General features: G+C 47.8%; 1 protein-coding gene across 1 annotated transcript; it reads left to right on the forward strand.

The window, feature by feature from the left end:
• The first annotated feature begins 645 nt into the window (after positions 1-645).
• On the forward strand, positions 646-13,027 carry ALDOB (aldolase, fructose-bisphosphate B). Its single transcript, XM_036261413.1, has 9 exons — positions 646-709; positions 4,538-4,658; positions 5,409-5,620; positions 6,618-6,672; positions 7,529-7,689; positions 8,830-8,913; positions 10,026-10,200; positions 10,582-10,781; positions 12,932-13,027. The coding sequence occupies exons 2-9, from the start codon at positions 4,547-4,549 to the stop codon at positions 13,025-13,027; spliced, it is 1,095 nt and encodes a 364-aa protein (XP_036117306.1). The 5' UTR covers positions 646-709; positions 4,538-4,546.
• Positions 13,028-13,565: the final 538 nt, after the last annotated feature.

Genomic DNA, 13,565 nt, shown 5'->3' on the forward strand with positions numbered 1-13,565 from the left:
GACAAAAATGTAAAAATTGAGAAAGAATGAGAATAAAGTAAAGACAGTGTATTCTGCCATTAAAAATACCAGGGAGCCCAGCTTGGATTTGGGGCATGAGTTGGAAGGGGGGAGGGAAGGGGGAGGGTCTTTGAGTGCCTACTGTATGCAGGCACTTTACAAACTTATTTAATGCTCTTGTGAAGTTGAGATTCCACTTTACAGAGGAGAAAATTAAGGCTCAGAGAAATAAAGACAACCTTGGCCAAGGTCACATATTTTGTAAGTGCAGGAGCTAAGCTAACCTTCTTCCCAGTTTCCCTTTGTGGTGGGCTCTAGACCTCAGCCATTAATTAGTTGCATGACATAGGGGACATCCCCTAATCCTCTGTGCCTCAGTTTCCTAACCAGTAAGATGAAGAGTCTGGAGTAAGGACTACATGGTCTCCAGAAAGCCCTTGTAGCTTTAACATTCTATGCATGAGTATGTGAGCATGATTGCAAGGATTGGCTGTTAATGAGCCAATCAGGGTATTGGATAAACACCTTCCCACCAGGCCAAGGTGGGAAGGGGAGGGCTAAAGTGAAAAAAAAAAAAAAAAACCACCACCACCACCAATGTTGATCAGAAGTCTATAAAAGGGGAATGTCCCCAAAGATTCTTCCTATTTGGCAGCTGCTGCCTCACCCACGGCTTCTGATCTCTAAGAGGACGTTCCTCTCCTGAACTGTAAGTGAAAGAACTTCTTTTGTCTACCTGAACTGCACCGGGAGTAAGGGGTTAAGGACAGCTTATAGAGGGGAAAGTTTACTTGCTTTTGTTTCCAGCAAAAGCGGGATGGTGGCTGAAAACCCCGTGACCTGCAGAAATGTTTGTTTTTCCTCACACCTTTCCTGGCAGCAAACTGCTCAAGATTGCGGCTGTCACCAGGGTTACCTGTCTGGGGGCTCTGTTGAGTCTCGACCTGGGAAAACCAACTTGAATACTCCTCTTTGGTTAGGTTCTGCTCAGTTTTTGAGATTCCTGCTCATTTCTGCTCTTTCCATAACCACTGATCATTTTAATGACTTATTTACCTATCTGCCAGCTTCTGTCACTTTCTTCATGCTCTTTCCACACCTGCCAGTGTTAGCACTGAAATTTCTTTGTCACAGAAGTGGACTCTGACCAATGTTCAGCTCGCCCAGAGCAACTCACTGCACCTGTCACTGTGCCTTTGGGAGGGGTGATGAGGTTGTGAGCATCTTCACAGGTCTGTATGTACCAGTGCTGCTCCCTGAGCGACCATAGCTCTCAACCAATAAGACCCTCATGTCTGTCTTCTTGAAAATCTACCTGCCGTGCACATGGAGAAGCAAATGGACTCTCTACTGCCTTATATTTCTCCAGATGTTGAATATTCGTATTTTATAAATTACTATCTTTTCAGAGAATGTCTTCTGGGAAGGCAGAGAGAATCACACTGTAGGGTTCCATTGGTTATTTTGCTAAAGAGGGATGGGAAATAGGATTCCAAATTATTCATCAGTAGGATGTGATTTGTACTCCTAGGACACCACCACTTAGAAGGGGCACCAGACACATTCTTCCTAGGCCTCCGTTTCCTCACTTCTGAAGTTGGCAGGGTTGACACAGGTCACTCGGAGGTCACTTGTACTGTTTTCCCCTTCTATTCATATATGTGCATACTCACAACCTTCTCCCAGATTTGTACATATATTACCTGTTAATATATTGTGTATAATAAGATAAGTGATGTATAAATCTATTTATTAAGAAATCAGACATTATAGAAAGGTTTAAAAAGTGAAATGTGAGAGTCATTCCACCCCATCTCATTCCCCAGAGGTTACCCCAGGGTGGTTATTCTCTGCTTATATAGACATACAAATAGTATGTGTGTATACCACTTTTTAATTAAAAAAGAATGATATTATATACTGCATACTTCTCTGAAACTTGATCTTTCCACTTAATAATATCATGTGAACAGCTTCCAATCTCACTTAAAAGAAAATATTGACTTGAGCCCTCAGTGAGCAGAGGCTTAGGGGCATTGAACTCATTCTCTGTTGTTACCCCGTCTCCGGGTGGTGAACATTGACTTGTGACCCTGTTTTATGATTAACAGACCAGTAATATTTGTGCTGATGTGGTACAGACCTTTAATCCTTCTGTAGAAGTTTAACTTCCCATAAACAGATTTGGTTGATTTGACCTTTCCTCTATTTGTTTTTCTGGTTGAGTCAGTACACTAAACTTGAAGAAAATAGCTTGGTAATAAATAGAAACATGGAAGTCCCTTAGGCAGTCATTTTTTTGTATTAAAATAACAATACCTTATATTTTCATGATGCTTTCACAAAGCATCTTCATGTTTATCACGCAGTTCAACAAATTTGTGTTGAGCAAACACAGTGAGTAGAGTACTCGACATGTGACCCATTTGGCAATGAGACAACCAGAGCTGGTCTTTGAACCCAGGTCTCTTTCATCTACTAGCAGCAAACCTCTGTGTGCATGTGTCAGATGCTTATGAACTAACTGGTAATGTCAGTGGTGTGGGGATAATGATCCACAGCCCAAGGGTTTGGGGTATTCTGGGTGTGTCCTCACCAAGTATTCTAGGGGTGTGCTCAGAACATCAGAGTCATCCAAGGCTGATTCCTTTCACCAAACTCACTCTTTTCTTGGAGGAGAGCAGTACTGCCCCTTATCCCAACTTTGTGCCTGATTAGTTATTTGTCCTTGGACAGATAATGAAACTCTCTTATATTCTTTCCTTCCCTATTATATGGGAGGGGACAATTCCAGCTGCCTTTGGGGATTATTGTGGGGAATTAATTATAGTGCGTGCAAAGCAAGTAGCAGAGTGCTTGGCAGTGAATGAAAATTTGCTATTATCATTGGGCTACTTTTTCCTTTTGTTTCATTAAGAAAACATCTTTACTACTTGGTAGGTGTCAACGCCTCTGTGCAAATACCTAAACTGAGAGGGAAAATTTGTACTTTGGCTTGAATGTCCCCAAGTTCAGGTTGGCTTTTATCTGCATGAAGATCTGGAGGCCAGGTCCAAAGCTAATAATCCCTGGCTGCAGTATTTAAACTAGTATATAAACAGGGCAACATCAGGTGGCTGGGGTGTGAGGAGCCTTGGAAACCATCTCCTCTGGAGATCGCTGCTCACCAGCCTGTCCTGGTGCCCACTGACAGCACTGTAGTCTCATTCTGTTCCGTGAAGACAAGAACCCCTATTGAAGGAAGAGTGTCAACAATGAGCGTGGTATCAGTTACACCTTCTCATGAATTAGTCCAGTAGCCATTGGATTCTTGTATCAAAGGGCAGGGTACTGAAACCCTGCCTTGAAGGGGTGCAGAAAGTGTAAAGAAATCAATTTGCAGTGAGAGACACGATGGGGTAGGAGGCTCTGCTTCATCCTGGCTGGGACCTTGGGCTAGTCAGTAAACTTCTCTGAGTCTTAGCTGGCTCATTAATTAATGAAGGTAGTAACTGGCTGGTTTCCTCACTGCTGAGCAGACCAGATGAGAACTAGGTGCCCCTGGGCTTCCAGGAAGGAGAAGGCAGGCGTGGGACATCCGCCCTGTGTATAAGTGGATGAGGGGGAGAGGAAGCCAGGGGATTGGAGCTGAAACTACTCAAGATAATCTTCACTGCGATTCATCCTCTTTGATGGCTCTCTCCCTGCAAAACCACTCTTTCTAACATATTAGAGTCCCGTGAGTTTGCATTTTCAAAACGGCCCAAAGTGGCAGCTGAACAAGGTAATGATCCCCTTCAGAGGACCACTCCTGAGGGGGTTGTTTGGGTAGGGGGTCTTCAAGCCAGAGTCTCCCCTCACCAAAGCAGTGAAGCTGAGAGTTACAGGATCAGGGATTACCACGACTTCAGCGCCCTTGGAGCCCATGGGAACCTGCAGCCAGGAGGCACTTAGGAAACATCCCCCCATCAGCCTTAAGTGGTCTCATAAGTGTTGGAATTCAGGAAACAGGAAGCTTGCACCCCACCCAGTAGGTCCCTTAGCTGAAGAGAGGTTAGCGTCAAGGCCAAGTGGTGGTTTGTCCCCTCAGGCTCGTTGCCTGGAGCAGAGTCTGGTGGGCTATAGGCTAACAAAGCAAAATGGAGAACAGCCACCCCCACACAGGCCAACAGCCTCACTGTCCTGGCCTCAGGCCATCCAAGGCACCTGATGGCACCAGAAATCCACAGGCTAGAGAGATAGTCAATGACTGAAGAGCCATCTATTTGTCAGATTTGAGTGGGTCACTAACGAGCTGGTTCAGTCTCAGGATCAGTGATCCCAAAGTTCTCCTGGAAGGCATTCTGTTTAGGATCACCGTCAACATTTGGCATCCCACCTTCATCCATTATTGCTAATTGCAACTACTTAGGCTAAGGGGGGGAACACCCCCCAGACCTCATTTGTTTATACACTTGTGGGACGGTCAGAGGGGCCTGCAGGGCTGTCTGCACACCCCTGCGGCCTTGGTCATGACCACTCACAGTTCTGTTCGGGACTCTCATGCACTCTTTGCCAGACCTGCACCATGGCCCACCAATTCCCAGCCCTCACCGCAGCGCAGAAGAAGGAGCTCTCAGAAATCGCCCAGCGCATTGTTGCCAACGGGAAGGGGATCCTGGCCGCCGATGAGTCTGTAGGTGAGTGCCAGAAACATTGCACACGCATACTCTTGTTTCTCCACCGAGCAAAGGCAATTTTATCACTGTGTTCTCTTTCCTCTCAGGGAAGCAAAGGTGTATGCACACAGGAGTAGGAGCAGAAGACTTAGTAAGCATAGACCTTTTGGGTCCTGTCATTCCAGTAGACAGATTTCTGAAGACCCAGCATAGAGGCTCAGCCTTCTATTTAAAGGCCCCTTGCCAGAGGTCATTTGATTCCAGTCTATAGCAAGACCAGGAACTCAGTAACCAGAATGCAGTTAGATGCACAGCCCTCTGCTTCAAAAGAGAAGTCAGTTTACGTCAGCCAAGGAAGGGCAGAGAGGGCAGGGAGGTGCCCACCTCTGGCAAAGGGGAGAGCTGGTGTCTGAATAGGCCCCAGCTGGTACAAGGGAGAGCTGTGGCAGGCCTGCACGCCACCATCAGACGGTAGAAGCCAGAGAAGTCCACCGTCAGATTGAGGGCTGAACCAGAAGAGGGCTGGCGAAGGGTGGGGCGCCTCCCCCCCACCTGGACACAATGGTGGTTTCCACCCTGACTCGTACATGCCCAGCCCATACTCTTCCTGACCAGCATCCTGGCAGCAGCCAAGGTCTTCCTTGAGGAGACAAAAGAGAGGCAGGAGTTCTGAAAGCTGGACAGAGAAGAGCGTTGCACTGTGCCTGGCGAGGGCCCCGGGCCATGTGGAAGAAGGCCCTGGCTCCTTACACTGCCCGGCCGCCCCCGCAGGCACCATGGGGAACCGCCTGCAGAGGATCAACGTGGAGAACACGGAGGAGAACCGCCGGCAGTTCCGAGAAATCCTCTTCAGCGTGGACAGCTCGGTCAGCCAGAGCATCGGGGGCGTGATCCTGTTCCACGAGACCCTCTACCAGAAGGACAGCCAGGGAAAGCTGTTCAGGGACGTCCTTAAGGAAAAGGGCATCGTGGTGGGGATCAAGGTGAGTACTTCCCCTCCCTCACCTTGTGCTGCGGCCAAGCGCCCTGCAGGGGGGCAGGAGCAGGGCCCCCACTCCGAACATTCCTCATCAGCGGACCGCTTGCCATCACACCTTCCCCAAGAACAGATCCTCGTCTAGACTGTTCTTCCCATGCCCTCTTCCACAAGATACTACATCTTTTAGTGTCTCAATTTCCTCATTTCTAAAATGGGAAAAATAGTACCTACTTTGTAAGGCTCTTATAAGGATGAAATGTGTTTTAAAAACAGTCCCGGTTGCAAAATGATTATTCAGCACGTGATAGCTATGAGGAGCGAAGCACTCACCGTTCTATTTTTAACTAGGGCTTCCAAAATTGCATCAACTTGTCAAGAATGAGCATTAGTATTTAATAAATGCCTACAACTCCAGGGACTCATTTAATCCTCCTCACAACCGCTGGAGGTAGACTCAATCACTATCCTTATTTGAGAGATGAGGTGAGGAAACGGAATTACAAGGGGCCACATAACTTGTCCACAGCAAGGTGAAACGAGACAGTTCGAGCCCAGACTGTCTACCTGTCAGGCTCATGGACTTAGCCTTTGCTCTGCTATAGGAGAGGCTGCTCCTTCTTCTCTTCCTCTCCCGTGGTAACACCCTGCCTGGTATGTGCAGGTGCTCACTAGAGTCTCTTGAATAAACGGATGAATAATTCAAGGGAAGCTGCTGTTATATAGCACGTCGGCATCCCAGGTACCAAAGATTCCTTCTTACTGCCCAAGCTCCAGGCTTGTGCTTTCCATCCTCTTAGGGTTGACCTTACCTTGACCCTCTGACATCCTTCCAAGTAACTTCCCTTCTGCTATGGACTGAGTTGTGTTCCTCCGGATGACTAATACACCTTCCTAATTCAACTCCTTGGTTTGGGAAGTATTAGTCAGCACTGGGGGCTCGGCTTGTGTTTTACTGGGACACCTGACACCTGCTAATTACGTGTTAATTATTTAATTCACAGTTAGACCAAGGAACTGCTCCCCTTGCAGGAACAAACAAAGAAACCACCATTCAAGGTAAGGATACTGCCCACTGATATGAACCATGCCAATATATGCTAGAACTGAGTACAGGAAAATATCATATACACCCGGTTTTCAATCACAGATCCTCTAATTAATAACCAAGTGACCTCCAGCTAGTCACTTAAATATTTGGAGTCCATTTCAGGGATAACGATATCTGCTTTGCAGAATAGTTTTGAGGATTAAATTAGACAATATCTATAAAGTACTTACCACAGAGCGTTGCACAGAGAAGATAACTCTGTACCTGGGAATATTATTTTTAGAAAAAAATCCAGCAGCAGTAGAGAGGAAAAGTCCCAGGCTTTGGAATCAGACACACCTGGGTCTGATCCTGGTTCCATCACTTACGACTTAGATAGTTTGGCCAGGAACTTCACTGCCCGAGTCGACAAGTATAAGCCACAACAGTGGGTTAGCTAAGCAGCGTCCGAGTCCCAGCTCTGTCCCTCTTTTCCTACGCAAACTTTAAGTCACTTAACCTCTCGCAGCCTCGATATCCACATCTGTACAATGAGTATAATATTAATGATTAGGGTTGTTATGATAACTAATGAGAAAAGGTGTGCAAAATGCCTAGACTCATGCTTGGAACATAGCAAGTAGCAAACAAATTTCAGTTCCCTCTATTCCTATGGTGTATCCACTATGTACATCAAAGCCACATTTATCAAATCCGGGACTTTGGGCTCAGCATAGGGACGCATGTTTATTTGCCTGGTTGTTTTGGCTTCTCAAGCTCAGCTGAGGGAAGCTAAGCCAAGGGAAAACTCCTTCACTTTATCTGTGGCCCCAAGGATCAGGAATGGGGGTGCAAAGGAGCCCTTCTCTCTTCTGTGCCGTGCAGGGCTTGATGGCCTTTCTCAGCGCTGTGCTCAGTATAAGAAAGACGGTGCTGACTTTGGGAAGTGGCGCGCTGTGCTGAGGATCGACAAGCAGTGTCCCTCTGCCCTCGCCATCCAGGAAAACGCCAACGCTCTGGCTCGCTACGCCAGCATCTGCCAGCAGGTGTGCGGTTTCCCCTTGGGCTGAACAACAGTAGGCGAGAGCTGTCTTTACAGCCTCTCTCTAATTTTACTATACCCGCACGAGCCCTCTTCTGCTCCCACCAGTGTATCCTGGTGGCATTTCTCACTCCTTTTGCTGCAGCCCCACGTGGCAGGGAAGGATCTGGTTGCACAAGCCAGCTAGGAGCCCAAAAGGAGGTGCCATCAACAACTGCCCTTCTGCCAAAGGGCTCTACGCCGAGTCCTCAAAGTGCTCAGGCTTTTGAGGCCAGGACACTTGCTTGTCTGCGTTCTACCATGTCCAAGACGGGGTCCTCTGAGACCCCCAGCTCAAGGGGGATAGCTCTGACCCAATCCACATAATTTCCTGGAGGATGGCGACTTGATACTAAAGTTTCCGATGTATGTTGACATGTCTCTGGGATCCAATTTAGTCTGATTTGCTTTGTGGGTGCTGTGTTAAGGCACCCTGAGTTGAGCGCACCTATAGAGTCCTAATCAGAATTGTAAACACGTCCTGAATTCCTTACTTAACCCACACGAGGGGCATCTTTCTTAGTGACTTAAGCTCGACTGCTCTAAAAGGGTGACAGGTAGTTTCTGGGGTAGCTAGAGTCGTTTCTCAAATAAAATACAGAAATTAAGAGTTTGCTTTTTATTTTACCCCATTCCCAGAAAAACTTTTTCTCTTCCTTCCTTTTTTTTCTCTCTCCCTCCCTCCCTCTCTCTTTCTTTTCCTCCCTCCTTCCTTCCTTTTTCTCTTCCCTTCCCTTCTCTTCCCTTCCCCTCCCTTCCCTCCCCTCCCTTCCCTCTTTCTTTCTTTCTTTCTTTCTTTCTTTCTTTCTTTCTTTCTTTCTTTCTTTCTTTCTCTTTCTTTCCTCTCTCCCTCTCCCTCTCCCTCTCCCTCTCTCTCTCTCTCTCTCTCTCTCTCTCTTTCTTCCTTCCTTTCCTCACTGTTCTTTTTCGTCTAAGCCATGCTCACTAGACATCCCAGTAAATGTCTTTGCGTTGCCTTTAGGTCACTTATGTGGTACTCCCCCATAAGGGCTTCATTTAATCCAAATTGCAACTGTTGAATAACCTCTTAAGGAAAGGAGCCGGCTGAGCGAAGCTTCACTCTGCCTCCCCTTTTTCCTTTCAGAATGGGCTGGTGCCCATTGTGGAGCCAGAGGTCATTCCTGACGGAGACCACGACATGGAGCACTGCCAGTACGTCACCGAGAAAGTAAGTCTTGACTATAAAGGTCCCAATTCTAGTCAAAAAACCTGGCTTTCAAGTAACAGCTGTGACTTCACGTATATCAGCTGTTACATGGGAAATATTCTTCAGTTGGCATCTGTGTAGCATTGAGAAGGTAAGGAGGTGTTATCAAACCTTCCACTTTTGGGCACATGTATGCTCCCTACAGAAAACGCACAAGACTGGTAGTACCAAGGCTCGGGTTTGAAAAGCCAGCTGTGAGACCTTGGATAAGTCACATTATCTTTTTCTGCCTTCCATTGTAGTCGCCCCTCGTTTATCACGGTTAATCCGTTCCAGACTCCAGCGGTTGCACCTGGCGTTGAAGGATCCCTGGGGTGCTCGAATACATAGGCCTACAGTCCATACGTACAGTAATTTTAATTTTAACTGTAATACAGGGGTCCATAATTGAGTCAGACAACTGAACGCGCGCTGTATCATTTTCACTGTCTCGAATAACTTTTTAATGAATATATTTGATAGAGTGAAGCCGCGAAAGTCTAAGCGCAAAGTGGTGAGGGACGACTGTATGTGTAAACTGAGAAATTTTAAAATAAGAGGAGGCTCACATAAAAACATGTAATTAGAAAGCAATTTGCTTACTTGTGACTTTCTAAATGAGCCACAGTGGATCTGTCAGAGAGTAAGAGTCATAATATAACTCGGTTTCTTCAGTGGCAAAATTAGGTAGACTAAAATGAGACCTGAAAGCACTTCTGTGTCTAACCTATGTTTTTATGACCACTTAGCATCTATGGGGAAGGAGAATGGAGGCCAATTTAGATGAACCCAACTAACTAAATCAAGGCAATGTCAACTGACAAACGGGGGGTGATGGGAAGGAAGGAGTGAAGGGGAGCAGAGCCATGGCAATAGTCCATGCGGTGCTCAGTTAGAGTAGGGTGGTGGGGACAGGCCAGCCCGGCCGTGCTCAGTGGCTGTGGTTTGCAACACATGCCCCGATGAGGCCTGGGGCTGTGCCGAGCCACAGGGGAGCACTCCTTCATCTTGTATCTCTGCAGGGTAAAATGCCACGGTCAGGTGACTCTAAGGCTGGCTCTGGGTTTCATCTGTTTGGATCTCTTGTCCTTCAGGTCCTGGCTACTGTCTACAAGGCCCTGAACGACCATCACGTGTACCTGGAGGGCACCCTGCTGAAACCCAACATGGTGACCGCCGGGCACGCCTGCACCAAGAAGTATGCTCCAGAGCAAGTGGCTATGGCCACGGTCACCGCCCTCCACCGCACCGTGCCTGCTGCTGTGCCTGGTAAGGCTCTCCTTTGTCTCTAACTCAAGGTCTTGGCTCTCAGCCTTCGGAGGAGCCTTCTGTCCACGAAACAGACCTCTGCTATCTCCCCAGCAGCCTCACTTCCTCACGCTCCATGATACCACATATCCTGAGTCTGTCCAAATGCACACGATCCATTGATTTCCCCAACATTTCACCTCCCTCCTTGTTAATGAAAGCCCTTGTAGCCTTAGCCCAACTAGCATCCCCAAAGGCACACTAATATCTCCAACCCAGCCCCATGCAAATCAAGCAGAGAAAAGACTGGGGCATTACGTTTCCTTCAGGCCCGTCGCTTGCTTTCTCAGGCAGGCTCCGCAAGCTGGGACTGGTAGAGTGCAATGGCTTTTCTCCTTCCAGGCATCTGCTTTTTGTCTGGCGGCATGAGTGAAGAGGATGCCACCCTCAACCTCAATGCTATCAACCTTTGCCCTCTACCCAAGCCCTGGAAACTGAGTTTCTCTTACGGACGGGCCCTGCAGGCCAGCGCCCTGGCGGCCTGGGGCGGCAAGGCTGCAAACAAGAAGGCGACGCAGGAGGCGTTTATGAAGCGGGCTGTGGTAAGACGCTGCGGCCTCGTATCTACCTGATCGGGTGGACACTTGGGGCCAGGCTCTCTCACGTGGAAAGGCTTTGCCTCCTCCAGGCCATGACGGCATCTCCAGGTATCCCACTGGGTATTTGAGAATGTGGTACTGGGGCTCAGGAGGAAGGGTAGGGCCAGAGAGAGTTTTGAGTTATCCACACCGGGCGTGTAGCTGATGAGAGAGATGGAAGGACAATTTCCAGAGAGACACTTCACACCTCTCATACCGGGAAGATGAAGAAGAGAAGCCACGCTAACAAGCAGCAGTGATCTACTAGGATGAACCAAGGATTCTGGGAACAAAGAGAAACAACTTTCCAAGGGTCAGTAACAACACACCACCGAGAGATTCAGAACAAAGGCTAAGAAAAGGCAGAGATGGGCAATCAGGTGCAAATCAAACCTCCAAGGTGGTATCATTTCTCCCCATTAGAAAGAGAAAGCCAGGGAGAGAGTCAAGATGAGGAGAGAGGAGGTCATTGAGAGGACAAGGAAACAGAACCGCATGAAACTGAGGATTAGTGCAGGTCGCAGAGTTGGTCTTAGAAAGGAGAGAAGGCAAAGAAGAAAGAGAATGGGTTGGACTCGGGTCTGTTGGGGTAAAGAGATGGAGCGGTTGATCGCGGGCTACAGTTGAGGACATCTGTGGAGAGTGAGAAGGGAACAGCGATTTCAGTTTTATCAGAGAAGCTTGGAACAGCCGTTGAAGCCGTCTGCTGGGAGACTGACCAGACGCGCCGGCCAAGCATCAGGCAAGGCGCAGCTGAAATGAGAGCGAGCCCGTGGTACATCAGCTTAGACCCTGAGCTGTCCTGACAGCTCTCTTAAGCATGCCGGAGGATTCAGGTCAACCTAAATGGAAACAGCAGGAGAAGAGTAAAGGTTTGATGAGCAGGCGGAGAGTGCCGACTGTGAGTGACTGCCTTATTTGGCTTGCTGATCACAGAGGAGGCTGAGGTTTGGCGAAGGAGCACTAACGGGAAGGAAGGCCCGCGAGAAGTTTTAAAAATCATCATAGGGGCATAAGAGAGGTGTGCGATTTTAGAGGTGATGCTTTACCTTGTGATGAAGGAGAGCTGGGTGTGGCTGAGCTGGTGTGTGGCTGGTAGGTGAGATGTCGCTAATACGATGGAGAGACTGTGAAAGTAACGGCGAGAAGGGCCATCCACACGGAAGGGAAGCTGCGTCTGTAATCTGAGATGTGGTTCTAAACACGAGGGTGCATCTGAATCACCTGGTGGGCTTGTTAAACACAGCTTGGGCCCTGGCTGATTTAGCTCAGCGGTTAGAGCGTTGGCCCATGGACCAAAGGCTCCCAGGTTCGATTCCGGCCAAGGGCATGTACCGCAGTTGCAGTTTGTCCCCAGCCCTGGTTGGGGTCATGTGGGTGGCAACCAATCAATGTGTCTCTCTCTCTCTCCCCATCCCGCTCTGTCTGAAGATAAATGTAAAAAAAAATATCCTCGGGTGAGGATTAAAAATATATATATTAAAAAAAAACACCAAAAACCCTGCAGATTGGTGGGCCCCAGCCACCGAGTTTCTGATTCAGATGGTCTGTGGTCAAGCTAGAGAATTTCCATTTCTAATAAGTGATACGATGATAACTACATAAACTTACATGTTCTTGTGGTATAAGTAAAAAATGGGAAATTTAAGAAATACTTTTTATTTATTTGTTTTTGCTGTAGTGCTATCAGCCGCACCTTGCCTGATGGTTGGCCGTAGTATCTGGTCTGTTTCTTAGCAGACGACTTCAACAGCTATTCCAAGCCTCCCCCTGTTCAGACTGAAATCCCCATTCCTTTATCCCTAAACTAATGAGAAGTTTCTCAACTTTGATTTCTAGTGCTGTTGTTGCAATATTGTTGGCACTAAGAAGAAACTTTCCCAGTAACAGACACAAACTTCAGTCTTGACAGAGAAATGCTCAGAGAACTGGGGTGAAGGAGAGAACATGTTACAGAAGGAGGGGAATGGTATCAGCCCCAATATTCTGGCAAAGTCGGTGTAAAGGGAAAAACCAAAAGAAGGTGTCGCTGGTTCGAAGTGAGACGTGGAGAGGCTCCAGCACATGGCTGTGTTGGCTCTAACTCGGGCTCCTCTGTCACCCTTGTTTTTCAGGCTAACAGCCAGGCAGCCAGAGGCAAGTACGCTTCCACGGGCTCTTCTGGGGCTGCGTCCACCCAGTCGCTCTTCACAGCCAACTACACCTACTAGAACCTGAGCCAGGCCGGCTGGCTCCAACCCTTCAAGGTGTCTTGGGAGGAGGGCTGAAAACAACAACAGCCTTTCGACTGACCCTGGAAATTAGACCAAATTAGATTGAACTACTGGAAACACAATACATGTTAAATTCTTAGACACACGGGGAAAAAAAAATCAAGTTATTGAAACTTAAGTCTGGATATGAAGGGTCTGACGAAATCCCACACAGCGGTGTCCTTGCCACGCTTCCAGCCGCCGTGGCCCAGGGTATCCGCCTAAGAAAAGAAGAGACTCGAAAGCACAATCAGCTCTCTGTCCAAATAACGATGACTGAGTGAGACATCGCAGAGGCTGAGGGCAGAGAAGAGCATCTTATCAAACGGTCTTAGGAGGGTAGGTTAGGAAGGAGACAGCTGCAACAGAAAGGAAATAAAATACACTATAAACCTTCCGTTGGTATTGTTTTACTTTTTGCTCTTCTTTCCAAAGGACTGGGTATATTTCATGACCTCTGACTCTACTAGGCGTGACTGACGTGATGGTCAGGGTC

This window comes from Molossus molossus, unplaced genomic scaffold, assembly GCF_014108415.1.
Source record: "Molossus molossus isolate mMolMol1 unplaced genomic scaffold, mMolMol1.p scaffold_m16_p_14, whole genome shotgun sequence".
Classification (NCBI taxonomy): Eukaryota; Metazoa; Chordata; class Mammalia; order Chiroptera; family Molossidae; genus Molossus; species Molossus molossus.